This window comes from Mastomys coucha, unplaced genomic scaffold (assembly GCF_008632895.1).
Source record: "Mastomys coucha isolate ucsf_1 unplaced genomic scaffold, UCSF_Mcou_1 pScaffold22, whole genome shotgun sequence".
Taxonomy (NCBI): domain Eukaryota; kingdom Metazoa; phylum Chordata; class Mammalia; order Rodentia; family Muridae; genus Mastomys; species Mastomys coucha.
Genome location: NW_022196905.1, coordinates 224,213,697 through 224,233,383, shown reverse-complemented (window position 1 = coordinate 224,233,383; position 19,687 = coordinate 224,213,697). Strand labels below are relative to the sequence as shown.

At 41.7% G+C, this 19,687-nt stretch overlaps 2 protein-coding genes and 1 pseudogene across 8 annotated transcripts in view; 2 read left to right on the top strand and 1 right to left on the bottom strand.

The window, feature by feature from the left end:
* Window positions 1–15,231, bottom strand: part of Phkb (phosphorylase kinase regulatory subunit beta) — a 210,521-nt gene extending 195,290 nt beyond the window's left edge. For 2 of the 7 annotated variants that reach the window (XM_031340674.1, XM_031340675.1), the window contains exon 1: window positions 15,101–15,206. In XM_031340674.1, coding sequence (XP_031196534.1) covers window positions 15,101–15,176 — 76 coding nt within the window. In that variant the 5' untranslated portion in view covers window positions 15,177–15,206. Of the gene's footprint in view, window positions 1–13,047; window positions 13,157–15,100 lie in introns of all 7 variants that reach the window. The other 5 variants (XM_031340678.1, XM_031340676.1, XM_031340673.1 and 2 more) reach the window with 5 other exon arrangements.
* Window positions 1,482–2,520, top strand: LOC116069778 (annotated as a pseudogene).
* Window positions 15,232–15,259: 28 nt separating the features above from the next.
* Window positions 15,260–19,687, top strand: part of Itfg1 (integrin alpha FG-GAP repeat containing 1) — a 121,551-nt gene continuing 117,123 nt past the window's right edge. Inside the window, exons 1-2 of the mRNA XM_031340681.1 lie at window positions 15,260–15,659; window positions 17,255–17,327. Coding sequence (XP_031196541.1) covers window positions 15,455–15,659; window positions 17,255–17,327 — 278 coding nt within the window. The 5' untranslated portion in view covers window positions 15,260–15,454. The remainder of the gene's footprint in view (window positions 15,660–17,254; window positions 17,328–19,687) is intronic.

The window sequence follows — 19,687 nt, the reverse complement described above, 5'->3', positions numbered from 1 at the left end:
AAAAAAAAAAAAAAAAAAAAAAGCTTCCCATGTGAATTACAGAAAACAGTAAATTGGCCTAAAAGCTAAAACCCTAATTTTTAAAATACTCTAATAGAAGGAAATTAAAAACATCAAGCTAGGTTCATGCTTTTTGATGGGCTAATGAGCTACAACTACAACCATCAGTGTTCTAAGACATCTGCACTTTTAGTTTTGAATGACTGAGTGTAAGTGTAGTAAGCAGAAGTAAAGGACCGGCAGGGAGCAGATAGAAGCAGAAGAGAGCAGAGCATCCTCAAAGCAGGAGCTTACACCAGCCAGGCAGGACTCGGGTAACCCTATGGCTGGCTTAGCTGCTCCTCTACTGTTGTGGAGGGATATCAGGATCAAGCCAACTTTTTTTATTATTGGTTATTTTATTTATTTACATTTCAAATGTTATTCCCCTTCCCAGTTTCCCCTCCAAAAGCCCCATCCCCTCCTCCCTTCCCCTGCCTCTATGAGGGTGCTCCTCCACCAGCCCACCCACTCCTGCCTCAGAGCCCTAGTGTTCCCCTACCCTGGGTCATCAAGCCTCCACAGGACCAAGGGGCTTCCCTCCCAGGGATGCCAGATAAGGCAATCCTCTGGTACATATCCAGCTGGAGCCATGGTTACCCCCTGTGTACTCTTTAGTTGGTAGTGTAGTCCTTGGGAGCTGGGGGTGGGGAGGTCTGGTTGGTTGATATTGTTGTTCTTCCTATAAGGTTCCAAACCCCTTTAGCTCCTACAGTCCTTGCCCTAACTTCTCCACTGGGGTCCCCATGCTCAGCCTAATGTTTTATAAAAGGAAACACTTGATTGGGGCTGCCTGGCAGCTTCAGAGGCTTAGTTCACTATTACCAGAGCAAGGAGCAAGGCTGCACACACACACAAACAGTGCTATGGAAGTATCTGAGAGTTCTACATCCTGATCAGCAGGCAACAGGGAAGAGAGGCTAAGCCTCTCAAAGCCCACCCCCACTGACACACTTCCCCCAAGGCCACACATCCTAATCCTTCTAATACTATCAAACAGTGCCACTCCCAGATATATAAACCTATGGGGAACATTCTTATTCAAACTGCTACAGAGACAAAGATAGCACATCACATTAAGGTCTTAACAAGCATGCAGCAGAAATCAACTGTAGAAATTAAGACAGTGAGCCAGAGTTTCCCATGGAGCTTTTTCTCCATGAATGAGCGGAAGCTCCTTTTTCTACCATAGGCACTTTTATACTGTGAGATAAAAACAATTATAACTGAGGCAGCCAGGTCAGAACAGCGACTAACTGTAGGCACAGTGGTCGTTAGACTTTTGGAGGACAGCACAGGACATCCTAACTGTCCTCTAGAAAAGGCCCTTGGCTTCTAGAGCCTGCTGGCAGCCCATCTGGTCAGGCACTGCTTGGCTTTAGTTCTTCAAACCCGGGCCACCCACCTACCGGAAGTCGGGCCCACAGCCTAGAGCCAGAGGGATGGTGGTAGTCACCAGGAAAGAGACAGACAGCCTTCACTCGGATAGTGCCATGTCCAGCTCCGAAGCCAAAGGTGACTTCCTGGAGCCCGCCACTCCTACGGCCACGCAAAGAGGGCACTGGCTGCCCCTGCCGCCCCAGGAGGAAAAGGACACACCTGACTGGGCCCGACCAATTCTCATCCAGAATTATGCAGCGAACAATCTCCTTTACAACATGGGGTAATTTCATTTGCTAGATGGACAAAAGCAAGCGATAGAGGATTTGGGGCCAAGAAAGCAACGTGAGCAAGGACATAGAGGAGATAAATTTGGGAAATAGAAGGAGGGCAATGCTTCCTGAGGTCGTCCCCCTTAACACTGGAGGGGCTCACTTTACCACGCGCTTGTCTACTCTGCAGTGCTATGAAGACACTTGTTGACTGCCATGTTCAGCAGGCGGCATTACGCCACTACAGACTCCGAGGGTCGGTACTTCATCCACCCAGGCAGCACATACTTTGGAGATGTGCTGAACTTTCTTCGTTCAGGGGACCTGCCACCCAGAGAGCATGTGCTAGCTGTGCACAGAGAACCAGTACTATGCCACTGGGCCCCTCTTGGAGCAGCAGAACATGCAGCCACTGAAGGGAAAGAAGGTGCCCCAAGCCTTCCTGGGGTTCATGCCCTATACAAAGACCATTTGGAGCTGATGGTGGAGATTGCCCGGCTTCGCGCAGTACAGCGGAAGGTCCGCTTTGCCAAGCTCAAAGTCTGTGTCTTCAAGGAAGAGATGCTCATCACCCTCTATGAGTGTCCACTCCTTAACTCCCTCCGCTTTGAGTGGAGTGAAAGTGATGGACAGCTCTTTGAGCACCACTGTGAAGTTGGGCCCTGGAAGGCGGTGGCTGATGTGTACGACCTCTTGCACTGCCTGGTCACTGACCTCTCAGCCCAGGGCCTCACGGCGGACCACCAGCATATCGGGGTGTGTGATAAACACCCTGTCAACCACTACTACTGCAAACACCCCATCTGAGTTTAAAATCACATGGTGGTGAGTTGTCCTGGAAAGCAAGAGTCCCACAAAGGAGGATGACCATCCTCTTGGGTGGCTCTGGGAGTCTCATCCCTACAGGCTGACTGTTCCAGAAGCTGCTGGAGGTGGGGACAGAGCGCGGAGGCACAGATGCAGAGAGGCCGGGCACTTGCTGCAGTCTCCCAGGTTCGTGTACCTTGGGCACTCGGTCTGCTCTCACCTGGTCTTCTCTTCAAGGCCTGGCAGTCTTCACTGGACGCCACAAGATCTAGCAAGGATGTCACTGGGCGTCCAGAGAGCTTTTGATACCTACTTGACGACCTGCAGGAAAGCTCCTACCTGTCCTTGACCGGGATATCATCACTGCCTCATGCTGTTCGAACCTTCTTATGCTCAGTGTGTCAAGCGGGATAAGGAGAGAGCTAGGGGATTTACCCAAACATCTGCCCTGTATCCCTGGCCAAAGAAGAAAGCATGGTCTCGCCCTAGTGTGCTCCTTGCTCTTCCAATGACTTGCAGTACCTTGTCTTAGGATGCAGAAAGATATGCCCTGTGCTCCCAGAACATACCTGTCACCTTCTCTTGGAGATTAACCATAGCTGCCAAAGCCATGGACCAACTTAGGCCTTAGAAAAACCACAATGTTTACAATCCTGCCCTCGAGCTTTGGCTTATCCCTTCTTTGCAGGGTTACCCTCTCACAGGGCTGGAATGTTTAAGTTCTAAAGGTTCTTTCTGAAGATTCCCCAAGTCAGGCAGTCAAGGAGCCTGCATTCTCTTGACATGTAGGATCCCTCTCAGATGCCAAGAACACAGGGCCTTGCCGCTGAGTATTATGCTGGGAGCCAGTGTGGTAAACCTCTCTAGAAGGGACGCTCTCTTTCTTTGATAGTTTTTGTTCAGTGTGGTGAGGGCTGCAGTCAGGGGCAACTAAGACAGGGTACAACATGTATCCCCTAAAGACAGAGCCGTATAGCATTCCTCCAAGAGCGTAATATCCTTGACCATTCCTGGATAATATTTTTATGAAACTTTTTTAATGTAAGCAATTATTAAGGGCAGGATTGTCAAGCTCAGCCCTGTAGGATCAGAGTGGTGCAGTCAGTCAGGTGGTGACTAAAGGCATCCCTGTGCTTCTGAGGAATAGAAGGCCCGGCCTCCTGGCCCTGAGCTAAATTCCTCCGTTGCAGCTGGAGGGCCGTGACCTTCCAGGGCACTTATGGAAACTCGCAGTTTTGAACTTGTGTCTCACTCTGAGTGTAACAGAGCTAGAGGCTGGGGTCCATGAGGATCAGTCATCTTCCAGGACACCTGCTCTCTCTGTTCTCCTTGGCAAACAATCACATCTTCTGAGTGCTGATGCCCCTGCTTGGAGCTTAGCCCAGCACTGAGCCTCTGGCCTTGTTTCAGCAAAGATGTTCCTTATTTCAACCGATTTTATTTTTATTTTTCAGACAGGGTCTCATGTAGCCGAGGCTGGCCTCATATTAGCTGTAGCGCTGAGGAGACCTTATACTCTTGGCCTTCCTGCTTCTACCTCAAAAGCTCTGGGGGACACGGGTATGTCCCGCCTCCCCTCACCTAGCTCTTGTGTTCACTGTTTGGAGAGCTAGTGAAGTACACTGTTCAGGATGATATCCATGTGGGTAGAAAGCAGAAAATTAAGCCCAGGGCACTTAGTAATCGAGCCTGAGGCTCTTTACTTCCTGCTCTAGAATACTGCAATGCTTAGAAAATTAGAGTCCATAAATATAAAACTGAGCTGCTCAAAAACCTGGCCCAGACTGCTTGCTTAAGGTTACAGGGTAGTGGGTAAAGATGTTGCCTTTGTGACTTGCTGGAGACACTGTTTTCCTGTCCCCTTTTTTATTCTCAAGATGATATGGTTTGTGCCACTGTGGCAAGAGAAAGCTCTAGGCTGCTGGAACAGGCAGAGGTAGGACACAAGATAGCCAGCTCAGAAATCCCTTTTTTTTTTAGATAGTTGGCTTGATAGTTATGGTATTAGGGGGCAAACCGTGTACTGAATTTTCTTGTGTAGTTTTTTTTTTTTAAATAACAAAACCATTTGTTTTTAAGCCAGCAACTTGTATACCATCTTGCAGCACAGAAACCTTTTTTTGTACTATAAAATATATTTATTATAATTCTAATTCTCCCTTGACTAGTAAAACAGAAATGTGAAATAAAGCAATATATATTGAGAAAAAAATTATAACTTCTTAGAAATTGTTTACATTCTTGTTATTCTCAATGACCCAATGTTTTTAATCTTGGGCTATTATTAAGTTCTTCTCTTTCCCTACTAAGGAGCCAGAAGCTAGTCTGTTCCCTGGCAGAGGGTCTTGGAGGAGGCTTTGAGACAACATGCGTGTATCTGAAATGGGGAAGGATGAGAAGCAATAGCATTTGCTAAGCCAGCTTTTTTTTTTTTTTTTTTTTTTTTTTGGTTTTTTGAGACTAGGTTTCTGAGTAGCCCTGGCTGTCCTGGAACTCACTCTGTAGACCAGGCTGGCCTCAAACTCAGAAATCCACCCGCCTCTGCCCCCTAAGTGCTGGGATTAAAGGCATGCGCCACCACCACCCTGGCCAAGCCAGCTTTTTAACACAAAAAACCCGTGGCAATTTATCAATACAATGTACAATCAGTTATTTAGAACCAATCTAACATGTTATAGCTGCCAGAAAAATTGTATCAAAATTCATGTAAAGTTCTTCAGTGATTCAACTGCTAGAAGAAAGCATAAAGAAATATAGTAAGAGCAATAACCACCTGGGAGGAATATGTTTTCAATATATACCAAGAAGCTAAAATATTTATGATAAAGGTCAGCTTCCTAATATAGTCTCTACTCTAACTTGAGTGATAAATCTTGATATATAATCCAAGAAACAGTGTGTTTATCTCTACGACCAAGCTCTGTATATTTGCAAAATTCATTCCTGAGCTAAAACTTAAATTGGTAAAGGTGGACTATAGAAGTATTGTATAAAAAAAAAAAAAAAGAGGGCTACAAATATTGTATAGAATTACTAATGGCAGGGGAAACAGCTTTTACTAAATTAAAAAACAATGATGCATTTTTTGAAAGATTAAAATGGCATGATAATATATCAAAATGAGAAGAGTTTTAATTATACACTTAGAAAGGTACTGTAGTTTTTAGAAGTGACAGGATTTAGTTTCCACAGCTATTCATCTGAAAAAGGAGGTAAAAGACACCCACATTCCTGCAGTGCCTGCTTTGAGTGTTGGATCTTGATATTTGTATAAGTATATATTCATCTCCAAAGTCTGCCAAACTGCCCACAGACTCTATAGTGGCCTTGAGAAGCATCTAGACCACTCATAAGAGCACATTAGCCTCTTAAATCTCCAAGAAGTAACTAGGTGCCTCCCCTGCTCTCACCCCAATACCCAAAGGACCAGATCAACTGGATAGCCTTTCCTGAGGAGCTTGGTTATGAAGACACAATCTCCCACAGCCCTTACATAATAGAATATCAACAGGGGTCCAGCAGTGAGGTGTAGTCTCTACCTGTCCCTCAATCTATATATGACAGGAACACTTAGTCATTGCTACTAGCCTGCTGTGTATTGCTATTGTGGCCTGCCCCCACACAGTCCTCAGAAACTGAGAGAAATCCTGCCCCCACTGCCACCACAGACGAGCCTTGCTTACCTGGGCCTTCTCAGTATCTGATATAATGTGTATGAAACTGATGAGATAAGCATAAAAAGACTCCAAGGAACCCCCATCACCTACTACATCTTAGCTAGCAGGCAATCCCACAAACATATGCAGTGTAGAACAATAAGGCAAACAATGCCCAAAAGGGGCATTGCCAACTTTGATTATACATTCCAACTAGGCTCTAAACCTACTATAACTGATACCTAACATACTACCTAAGGGATTACAAAGAGAAATGCCTCTTTTACTGCATAAGTCACTCATAAAATTGCAAGGAGAGGCTACTACAAAAACCCATGAATGTGAAGCCGGAGTTGCCCTTGGATGTTGTACATGCCAGTAAGTCAAAGAGACAGAAACATGGGTCTATAAGGAGGAATGAAACCTCTCATCCTGGGATCTGGTTGGAGACTCTCACCAGCAGCAAAGTGAGAATTGATCCATCATGATTAGCAACTGTGTAAGCTTTCACCTTTCTAACCAATAAATCTATGCTTTTCTTGTAATGTCACTGCAAAGTCTATTTACACGGGAAGGACATGTAATATCTTTAGTAGCTTCTTGCTTCACCCCACCAGATTATAATTCTACCTCTGTGCCTAGATTTGTCAATGTGATAAAGGACACAGTCACCTATGGAGCAGGAGCTTCAGTTGAGGATATGCTTCCTGATTCATACTGGCCAGTTTGACAGGTATTTTCTTTCTTTGTTTGTTGTTTTTTCTTTTTTCTTTTTCTTTTTAATTTTTCGAGACAGGGTTTCTCTGTATATCCCTGGCTGTCCTGGAGCTCACTCTGTAGATCAGGCTGGCCTCGAACTCAGAAATCTGCCTGCCTCTGCCTCCCAAGTGCTGGGATTAAAGGTGTGCACCACTACTGCCCAGCAACAGGCATTTTCTTGATTAATGATTGGTGTAGAGGCCCAACCCACTGTGGGCAGTGACATCCTTGGGCAGGTGATCCTGGGTGCTATAAGAAAGTAGGCAAAGCAAACCAGTAAGCACCATTCTTCTATTTCTTCTGCTTCAGTTCCTATGTCCGGATTTCTGCCCTGCTTGAGTTCCTGCCTTGACTTCTCTCGGTGACATATGAGATGAAATAAACCCTTTGTTCCCCACATTGCATTCACCCCTCATGACAGTAGTAGGAGGCAAACTAAGATACCATCTAAGACATTTCGAGCCATCTTGTTGTCTCTCTCGACAGAGAGAAAAAGGAGAACAAATGTTCCTCAGAAACTTTTGGACACATAACTTGAGACCTGTCAAAATTGAATACAAGGCCAAATGCCAAGGTAATTAATTCCAACTTCCCCTTGAGAAGCCAGCCCCTACATTTGGATTTACTTTCTGTGACTTTCTCATGATGAACCCTACCCACACTTTGGTATGTCTTTCTCTCTGAAATACTCCATTGAGGAACCCATACCTACAATTGAGTTGTGAGTCTTTGTGACCCTTCCTTAAAAAGCCCAGCCCCACATTCAGATATGTCTTACTTTCTGCCTCTGTACCACCCCCACCCCAAAGCCCATGTCCATGCCCTTGGGTGTGTCTTCTTGCCTTCCTTGAACCACCTCCCCCTTCTACTTACCTTCATGCTTAAACTCTACATTAAATTGCCTTTAATAAAATCTTCACCTAGAGCTTGAGGCCTGAAGTTCTTTCCTTTTATCAATGCCATAAATTTTAGTTTAGTCTGACTTGATCGAAGTCCCTAAAAGATTAGGGAACCTCCTAAGTTTCTGAGGTTGACAGCATGGAACTGTGTTTATGTCCCCAAACAGGACTGTAAGACATCCCCAAAGAGAAGCTGTGGGAATGGAGAGGAACCTGCCCAGGAGAGGGGTTAAGAGTGTTGTATACAACAGACCAGAAAAGGTGAGACTACCAAACCACTCAGAGTGCAGATGATTCCAACACAAAACACAGATATTAGACCTGAGGCTGCAGAATTTGGTGTTTCCCTCCTTAGGGCACACTTCACTCAGATTATTAATATAAACATGCAGTAAACAATTCTATGGAAAGACAATGTCCATAGAAATATGATAATGTAAAGCACACAACTTCCAACACAAATACAAGATCTAAATGAATAAATTATAGATGTAAATTACCTGAGACTTTTTTTCTCCCCTCCCCTGCTCCCCTGAGATATTATTTTGACAAATAAAATGTCACGTACTTTTTTATAGCCTTGTAAATCTTGGTGAAATGAATCTATCGAAATGCAAATATTCAAAGTAATAGAAGAAATTACTGTAAAATGGATAACACTTAAGTTTGGTATTTTTTCACTTTGCTTCTTTATGCATTTGATTCAAAAACAAAGAATGTTTCTGGTCTGCTACCTTCAAATACTTTGAGTAACGTTAAAGCTACTTCCTTTAGCATTCTATGTCCCCTGAAATAATGAGTAAATTTATTCATTAAAAAGTTTCACTCTTTAGTAGGAAAGCCAAGATAAAAAATAGAAACTATTACTTAAAAAATTAAGACAAACAAAAGAACCCTCAGCACCCAACAGACAAAAAAGCAGGGGTCAGTGAGCCTGTTCAGAGAACAAAGGCACTTGCTGTGCATGCCTGTCAGTGTGTGCTTGGTCCCAGAAACCACATGAAGGAGAAAGGAGATTTCACATATTGTTGTACCCTCCATAGGAACACTGAGACAAGCACAATCCCACCTCCAACATATGACACATACATACATACCCTGGACTGAAAAGGGTGGTTCAACAGTTAGTGCATACTGCTCTTGCAGATGACCCAAATTTGGTGTAAAACTTTCCCTCCACTCTAACTGGCTCTTTCATCTCTACAGCCTTTCCAGCTGATGCTGTATAAGCAACCGAGTCAGAACCCAGAAAGGCAGCCTCCTTACCTGGTCCTGCCTCCCTGACCTTCTCCAGGCTCCCATTTCTAGGCTCTGACTCAATGGACTAAATACAAAAGCAAAAGACACAACCATGTTACACCAGAAGCATGTCTCATCAGAAAAACAAAAGCAACACATGTGTGCATTCACACACGCACACACACACTAGACAGTATGCTTCTTAGGAAAAGTACCAATATCATAGTAATGGTCCCTAAAGAGGACAAGTCAGACAAAATCAAACACAGAGAACTTAAAGGCACAATTGCAAGCAGTTCAAAGAATTGAAAGCGGTAACTAACATCTGAACAAATGAAGAGAGAGCAAGAGAAAACTGACTGAAGTCCAAGAAAATACAAATAGGTAAAATGAAATAAGAAAGACAATTAAGGAGATGAAATCTGAATTCTGCAGATAACAGAAATGCTGAAGAAAACCTGAAGTAAAATGGAAAACTTCAAATCCTCAAAAAGTTGAGTGGAAAGCATCATGGCCAGAATGACCAGACAGAACACAGGACTAAAGGGTTAGGAAGAGGATCCAGTCACTCACCCACGGGAAACGGTCAAAGTTGTTAAATACATAAATGGAGGAGCATGCTCCAGGATACCATCAAAGGACTCAATCTACAAATTTGGACACAGACGGGAAAAAAATGGAAGGTAAAAGCATAGAGAATACTTTCAATAAAATCACAAAGGAAAGTTTCCTAACTCTTGAAAAAGAGATGTCTTACAAATACAAGAGTCCCACAGAGAAATAACAGGTAGGAAAAAGATTCCCCATGACATATGATAGTTAAGACACTAAAAACACAAAATGAAGAAAGGATACTGAAAGCTAAAAGACACGAGGGCCACAAGACATGAAAAGGCAAACCCACTAGAGGACAGCTTACTACTTGTTATAGTAGTTTAAAGCCAGAAGGCTTGCAAAGATATATTCTAAGTTCTGAAAGATCACAACTGCCAGCCTAGAATGTTATACTCAGCAAGGCTATCACTTATGAGTGACGTAGCAATAAAATCTTTCCATGATAAAGGCAAATGAAAAAAATGTATGAGCACTAAGGCAGCTCTGCAGAGGAATATGTGAGACAAGAGAAGAATAAACACACCCAAGAGGCCACAAGGACAAATAAATATCAGGGCAGGTGATCAGAGACTTAGGGAAAACCAACAAGAACATCAACATGACAGCAACACACATCTTTCAAAAACAACTGAATATTAATGGTGGTCTCAATTCCTCCCTGGGAAGACACAGACTAACACAATGGATTAAGAAACAAGAGCCATCATTTTTGTGGACCCAAGATAACATCTGACCTCCAATGATAGAGACTATCTTGGAGTAAAATGACAGAAAAAGGGCATTCTATGCAAATGAAGTTCAGGATACAAAATAAGCCTTCACAGATATAGAAAGGTGCAATAACATCCTTACTATGATCCCAGTGAATTGAGTTAATAATACAAAGTTAAGGAAAATTCACAAAGCATACAAGAGGTATTAAGCCACACAGTACTGAAGGCTACATCAGTCACTGAAGAAATTAAGCAAGAAATTTTAAAATTTTCTTTTGTAAATGAAATACACTCAAAAACAAGATATTTCAAAAATTATGCAATACAATAATTACAGTTCTAATACCTGCATCAAAATATGAGAGTTCTCAAATAAATAATTTAATGATGCACTGTCAGGCCTTGGGGGGAAAAATAGCACATCAAATCCAAAAGCAGTAGATAGGAAGAAATAATTAAGATCAGGCTCAAAATTAAAGAAAGGAGCTGAGGGGGGTGGTGCAAGTCTCTAATCCCACCAGTTGAGGGGTAGAAGCAGGCAGATATCTGTGAATTCAAGGTCAGTATGTTCTACATAGTGAGTTGTAGGACATCCAGGAATTCATAGGAAGACCTCTTTTGGGGGAGGGAGCAGGGATCAATGAAAGGAAAAGCTGATTCTTTCAAAAGATGACAAGACTGGCAAACCCTTGTTTAACAGGAAGACAGAGACATCATAACAAATGAAAATAAAATTCATAAAACCATAAGGAAATACCATAATTTTCTATATTCCTCAAAATCAAGAAATCTAAAAGAAATGAATATATATATATATATATATATATATATATATATGAATCACCAAAATTAAACCAAGATTGAAATAAACAATATAAACAGATCTATAACCAATGAGTTTGAACCAATAAGGTATTTGCCTACAGGAGTTGAGTTAGGGGGTGGGACAAAACAGAATCTGATTAATTTACTGCAGAATTTGCTCAGACTTTCAAAGAACACTAATACTATTCAAACTATTTCACAAAATAGAAAAGGTGAGAATGCCTCCAAATTCATCCTGTAAAGTCACTAATATCCTGATATCAAGACAAAATATTATAAGCCAATCTCTGAGATGAATATAGATGTAAAACCTCTCAAGAAAACACTTGCAAAGAGTGCTGGTGACATGGTTCAGCAGCTGAAGTACATTGATTATTCTTCCAGAGGACTTGGGTTCAATTCCCAGCATCCACATGCTGACACATCACTATCTGTAATTCTATTTCCAGAGGATCCTATACCTCTCTGACCTCTGACACAGAGAAGGCTTTCAAGAAAATCTAGTATCTTTTCACAATAAATGATGGGAAAAGGCTAGAGGTGGAGAGAGCATATCCCAACAAAATTAAGGCTATATACTGCACACTTACATCAAGCATCATAGTAAATAGAGAAAAGCTCAAAGCATTCCTACTAGCATAAGGAACAAGTCAAGGATGTCTACTGTCTAAAGACTATACAAACTTATATTCAATACAGTAATTGAAATCTACCTAGAACAATGAGACAAGACGAAGAAGAGGCAATCAAAGCCTTGGAAGTCCCCACAACTAAAGCTACCTGATTTTCACTAAAAGCCAAATATATATATATATATTAAACAAAAGACAGTGTCCTAAACAAATGATGGTTAGGAAACCTGGACATTACCATGCAGATGAATGAAACTAGACTTCTATATCTCACCTGGCACAAAACTAAATTCCAAATCTTTTAAAGATTTCAACATAAGACCTGATATCACAAAACTGCTAGATAAAAAACACCAAGTACATTTCAACATATAGATAAGAGTTTTCAGAATAGCATAGGAAATAATACCAACAATGGTCCAATAGGGTCTCAGGAAATTAAAAGGCTTTCTGTCCAAACAAAGAAACAGTTGAATAAAGAGAAGTAGTAACTAGAATGTACAAAAGCTTAAAAACACTAAACTCGAAAAAAAAATTAAAACATAGGATAAGGAACCAAAACAAGAATTGAGCTCTTAAAAGAAGAATTACAAATGTCTAAGAAATGCTTTTAAAAGGCATCAACAACCTTGGAAATCAGCGAAATATAGACTGAAACCACTCTGAGATTCCATTCCACCCCAGTTAGAAAACGATGCCATCAATGTTAATAAAGGGAACTGTTCTAAATTGCTAATGGGGGTGTAAACTAATAAAACCACTTTGGAAATAGGGCTTAAAGACTGTTAAAAACCTAAAAACAAATATACCATCTGGGCATGTACTCAGAGGAATTTATACCATATTATAGAGATATTTGCACATTCATGTGCAATAGCTCAATTTACAATACCTAAAAAATAGGTAAAAATCATTTTAAAAATCAACTGGACAAGTCCATTTGACAGTTGCAGTTCCTAAGCACTGAGGAGGCTTTGGGTCAAATACCTTATAATTGTCATGAAAGGGTCTCCACCCTTTGCCTTCCTGGGGTACCACAGGATACATTCAAAACACAATGGAAACAAGCTAACACTAACTGAAATGGTGCACACAGTTGGGTCCACCAAAGGGGAAATAAAAGAAACAAAAAATAGCATATAGTAACATTAACCTTCCAAATCAACAAATAGAAAAGTATCAGTTGACCCTTTTGGGGTCTATACACTTACCAGACCTTAACAAAGCAGGTGAAGAGAAGGCTGCATCAGGTGAGTTGGCCATTTCAAACTGTTGATTCTTATCATAAGCGTTGCAGGCTAAACTACACCAATTTTAAAACTGTTTAGTGAAGGTTAGAAGCAATCAGCATTAGATTAATATATGAGCAGTTATTAGCATGATGCAATGTGCAAAAGACAATTAATGATTATTATATAATTTTAGTTTGTCTTTTATGACTTATGAATTTGATTTCCTTTATTTGGTAAATTAAGTTTGCATATATGAATAGACAGAAACATAATATCTACTTACTAAGAAATATTCAATTAATAGTACCCTTTATTGTGCAGTAAAATTGTTATGCTACTATGTAACAATGCTTAGAACTCCAAAGAGGAGTCTGTCCCAGAAACAGATTAATTCATGTTTCAAACAAGACTGTTTATGTAGTCTCCTAAAAGTTGTAAATGGAATCAAATTAATTCTTTGTAGTAAGCAGGAAGTAAATAATATGGCTCAAGGTTTACTGTTTGTTATTTTTCAGAGTCAAAAAAAACCCTAGAAACTGCAAACATAACTACTAATTTTAAAGATTTGCCTCAACTACTATCTTTTTTTTTACTTGTATCTAAATTTTACTTTTATCATATAAACATACAGTAAATTTGGATAGTATCTAGGTACCTACTACAGCTGAGACTGGGTTTAAGAAACTGCATTCAACAATAGTTAAGACAGAATTTACCCTATTAAGAAAAATAAGGTTTTCAAAGCTTGCTGCTGTGACAAGTATTTGAGTAAAACAAAGACTTGAAGAGAAAATAGACGCTATAGGATTTCTAAATGAACTGTATTGCAAAAATACATGTTGGGGGTGGGGTGAGGTGGGGGGGCACGGATCATGTCCCTGGCAGAAGACTAGTTATTCTCTTTGCCCAGAACAACCTAATAACACTTTTTATACTCCCACAGCAACAATGTTAGTAACCAACTCAATATTTCTATATGACACACATAAAAAAAGAAAATATAAGCAACAAATATCCCTACAACTGTTTCAAATAATTATATTGACTCTGAACTTGAGTCAACTGCTTTTTGAAAATTTCTCTTACTTTTCATGTGATTGTTCCATTACAACCCTAAGTCCTAAGTAAATAAACACACAAAAAATTTAAGATTTAAAACGGAATGAAATTGGCAATCCTTTAACAAATACAGTACTTTTCTACAATCTTTCCTCAATCTTTGACAAGGGAAAGGTTCCTGTTTGAATATTTCTCATTCCACTACCGCTCGTGTTTAAAGACAAACTTTTTGCTCAAGATTATATCCAGTTTCAAAAGTGGCAGTTTCAATGCTGGCTCTCCGCGAAGTTATTAGTCAGGAGTACTAACTTCTAAAACGCCAGTGTGACTTTGCAGTTTGAACAAGTCAGTTCAGGACACTCGGACTGTTGGCATCTCTGACCTCCGTGGTTGGGAACCACAACTGGATCCAAACTACAGGTCCTGGGACCACGAGGCTAGAGAAGAGGCCAACTTCATTCTGAATCGTAGCTGTACACTAACTTAACTTGTGGCACAAAGCCTGCGTTCCTCAATTTCTGACACACAGAACTGGCTGCAGCTAAAAATTACTGAGGAATACAAAAGGGACATATAAGACAAAAGTAGTCGCCAGCTCTTTAGGACCTCACTAAAAATGGAGGTCTACTTTTTGCAGAGCAAGAGAGTTCAGGTTCCAAAGAACTTGTGCACTATAGCTGACTTACTGGGGTAAGTTTCTGAAGAAGTCAGCCTGCCACCAGCTTTGGAGAGGAAATAACTTGGGGGAGAAACACAGAAGTTTTCTAAATGAGGGAAGTGCAGGGGTTCGGGAATGGGGACCAAGAGGGACAAGACCAGGGCAGCTGGAGAAACCTACTGCTTTCTGAAGACAACTTAAGGACACAAGTTGATCCCCAGGACAGATCCCTCCTCCCTCCCTCCAGGGGACCTGAGGAGGAGCACCACCCCCTGTACCCAGGAGGGGAAAGACTGTTGTCACAGGCAGTCAAACCTGAGCGCTTGGCCCGGGCTCGTCGTTCCAAGAGCTTCCAGCTTACTTCAGCCACGAGTCCCTCAGCCCCAGCCATCGCACAGTGCCCACCACCCCAGCTGCCAGTCAACGGGGCCGGCGAGGCCCCGCCCCCTCGCGCGACACTGTCGGGAGACACGCCAGCCGGAAGTGAGCTCCCAGGCAGACGTCGCCCTAGCTCCTAGGTGTCTTGGTCGACGGAGAAACAGCCCCAGGGCAGCGTGAGTTCGCAGCGAGGGGCTGCCCGTGAGCCCGAGTCTTTTCTCGGTCGGCCGGTCGCACGGTGCTTTGCGGCTGCCGTCAAGCGCGGCGGAGGCCGGCCGGGCCGAAAGTGCCATGGCGGCAGGCCGGCTACCTAGCGCCAGGGCGGTGCTGGCCCCGCTGTTCTTGGGGCTCGCGCTGCTGTGCGTTGGGCCTGCCCCGACGCGGGCTCTGCACAACGTCACGGCCGAGCTCTTTGGGGCTGAGGCCTGGGGCACGCTGGCAGCCTTCGGTGACCTCAACTCCGACAAACAGACGGACCTCTTCGTGCTGCGGGAAAGTCAGTGCTTGCCGGCCCTCCTTCTGTTTGCCCCTCCCGTTGTACCCACGCCCCCTTTATTCCTGTTTACCCTCCCTCTTGCCTTTCCCAGTCTTCTGGCTCTCCCTTTATCTTCAGCACCATGACAGCTTTCCCCTGTTTTTATTAACCCTGGGTCCTATGCCAGTAACCCCGCGGTTTGACCATCAGCCCAACCCCTAAAAACACACCAACCTCCCTTCGTCTAGAAACCTATAGCCTTCACCTGGTGAATCATCACCTGCCTGCCAAAGTTCTTCCAGATTCTCAAGAACCTTGGTTTCTGGCCGTTTGCTTTCCCGTCTTTTTTTCCAATGTTCCACCCCCTTTGATCAGAAAAGATGCAAGCTGACAGTTTCTTGTGAGAGATGCACTGCCTCTGCCATTTACTCAACTCCTCTGCCCTTCCTTTTGTTAAGATCTTTAAAGGCACTGTGCCTTCCTAAGGCGCCAAATTCTCCACAACTCACACAAGTATCTGTTGTTGTGAACTGCTGATAAACGCAGTGCCTCTTTGGCCTTACATTCTCTACTACTGACTTCTCCAGCATGAGATGCCTGGTATTGAGTGAACACCTGGCCCTTCCTCATCTTAATTACTACTGTAGTCTTCATCGTCCTATCACTGTAGTCTTGCACACCTCTTTTTGCCAACTTGCCACTGAAAGGTCGTTAACCACATTGAGCCTTAAAAAAAAGGTCTGATGCTGACAAAGAGCATCAGGTGGTTAAGGACCAAAGCCATACATAAAGTTAAAAGCCCATACAGAGCTAAGTGACAGGATCAGAGTGGAGTGACAGGATCCTGACAAGGTCGTTTGAGGGCCCTTTCCAGTACCCCAGAACCTCTTTAAAGACCTGGATGGTTTTTCCTCTATTTGAATGATTACTCATATTACAAGAATACTCAAAGCTTATAGTTAATCTGTCCAAGCTGGATACAGAGACTCTTCTTAATTTTGAAGATATCCTGTGTTTGATTAAGCATTGATTATTGTTCCAATGAGCATTAATTGACCCATCCGTGTGGAAGTAGAGGGGGAAAGTTTGGAGGGCTCTGCTTTTTCTGCTGATGTGTTGAATTGTATCCTTGTAACTTGTGAGTAGACATTTTAGTAGGAATTCCTGCATCATTGGTATGATGATCTGTATAATGAAATAAACAGCCTCATATGAGGGAGACCTGATTGGATGTGGAAAACACAGAACTAAACCGTAGCACAGTATAAATAAGGGTAAGGAGGGGTTCTATATTGCTGCAGATCAAACTTGGGTTTCATACTCAGTATAGAATAGTATAGTTTAAGGTGTGTTCTTTATATGGATGCTTCTTTTAAATTCTGCCACCTGCCCCGTCATGGAATCTCATGGCATCATGTTGCCTTGAACAAGTATGCTTGTCCATACTTTTCTTTCCCGTGTTCCATTAGATTTGTATGACTATTCTTGGCAGTGCTGTCTGACTAGACTAGAATAAAAGCTTTTTTATAGAAACTGTACCCAGAAAGTTTTTAAGCACTGACCTAATGATTTTCCAAAAACCACTTTTTCTAAAATAATTTATTTGTTTCTTTCAGGAAATGACTTAATTGTCTTTTTGGCAGATCAGAGTGCACCCTATTTTAAACCCAAGGTAAAGGTATCCTTGAAGTAAGTATATAATATCCTTCTCTTTTTTTAAGATTTGTTTATTATATTTATATGAGTACACTGTAGCTGTCTTCAGACACAACAGAAGAGGGCATCAGACTCTATTACAGATGGTTGTGAGCCACCATGTGGTTGCTGGGAATTGAACTCAGGACCTCTGGAAGAGCAATCAGTACTCTTAAATGCTGAGCCATTGCTTCAGCTCCTATCTTTATTATAATATGAATGTGCAGTGTGGGTTGTATAATTCATATTGTTTAATTTTAATTCATATCATAATATGAATATAGTGTGGGTTGTATTTGAAATCAGTTGTGTTCAGCTGTGGTTTGAGACACAAAATTCCTAGTTCTGAGGTCTGAATAGTAAACAATTTTTTGAAACTAAATAAATTAAACAAACATAGTGAGGACTGGTGAGTTGTCACTTATCTCCAAGTCTGATAGTCTAAGTTGGATACCCAGAATCCTCATGGTGGAAGAAGAAACTGACTCCTAGAAAGTGTCCCATACATTCTCAAACTACCAACTCTCCAGCATGAGATGCCTGATATTCAGTGTACATCTGGCCCTTTCTCATCTTGATCACTCCTGTAGTCTTGATTGTCTTATCACTGTAGTCTTGCACACCTCTTTTTGCCATGGTACCATTTATACACTGTGGTGTCAGTATGCACATGCACACACACACACCACTAAAATACAAATAAAATATAATTTTAAAAAGGGAAACATTGAAAATAAAATTTAAAAATGCTCCCCTTTTATAAAAATAACTTTTGATGGTTCCAGGTCTGTTCTATATAAAAATTCTAGAGTCCCTTGCAATCTAATATGCTTTCTTGAATGTACTATGTCTCGTCCTGATTGTTCCTGTATTAGCAGATCACTCATAAACATCTCATCATCTTAAAGATGTTTTACATATGGAAGAAAGATCAGTGTGTCCTGTTTGTTTTCTTTTTTGATCAAATGCTGAGATTTTTAAATACTGATCTAGACAGAATTGAAGTCAAGCTGCTTTGTTTAGGCTTTCATTGCGTGAAGAGACATTATGACCATGATAGCTCTTATACAGAAAACATTTAGTTGGGACTGGCTTACAGTTTCAGAGGTTAAGTCCATTATCATCATGGCTGGAGCATTGGCAGGGTACAGGCAGACTAGGTGCTGGAGGAGCTGAGAGTTCTACATCTGGATCCCCAGGGATCAGGAGACTGTAAGCCACATTGGACATAGCTTTAGCATCAGAGACCTCAAAGCCTGCAAGGCCACACCTCCTAATAGTGCCTCTCCCTATTGGCCAAGCATACAGACACATGAGACTGGGGGATGGGCGAGGGGGGCCGGCATACTATTCAAACTACCACACAAGCTTTTCAAATTAAAATTTTAATGTAATTTAAATAATAGTTCTTATTGCTTATGGTTGGCAGTACATGAAACATTGCCCCCAATAGTAGTGAACCAATATGATTTGCAAATTTGAAGAAGCAAGTTGAATACTCACTCTAAGCTAAAGGAGAAAGGGATGGGTCAGTGCAAACCAAAATTGCAGTTTCCATATAGTCATGGAATTGGAGCTTAACAACATAGCTTGAACAAAATTTACATGATAGTGTTTAAGTTTGGGTACACAGCATTTAGAAAAGATGGCAGTGAAAATAATGTTTTGTGAGGAGTGAAAGGATTTACTTGACAGAAAAGTAGGTACACTTGGGAGAACTATAGTCTGGGAAAAGGCAATCAGAACAGACTAGGATCCTCCCATAGTAATAAAAATGTTTGAACTCAATTATATGAGAAGAGAGGAGGGATTATGTGTTGCACAAAACACTGATTATGAAAAATGTACCTATATTGGTTTATTTGGTATTCACATACAGTACGAATTGGAATCACATACTAAGTACAATTTTTTAATCACTGTGGAGGAGATAGGAAGATGACTCAGTAAAGTATTCTTAAAATGTAGAAATTGCTATTTTAATGTTTTTTAAGGCGTGTGTGTATCTGTCTGTCTGTCTGTGTCTGTGTACTCTGGAGTAAAATGTGTTTGTGAGTTGCCTTCCTTTCATGGTGTTGGGAACCAAACTCCTGGTTTTTTGCAAAAGCAGTACATTCTCTTAATCACTGAACCATTTCTTCAACCCTCTGTTTTTGGTTTTTTTTTTTTCATTTGTTTGTTTTTGTTTTCATTTCTCTTTGTTTTTCAAGACAGGCTTTTTCTGTGTAGCCCTGGCTGTCCTGGAACTCACTCTGTAGATCAGGCTGGCCTCAAACTCAGAAATCCGCCTGCCTCTACCTCCCAAGTTCTGGAATTAAAGGCATGTGCCACCACCGCCTGGCAGACCTCTGTTT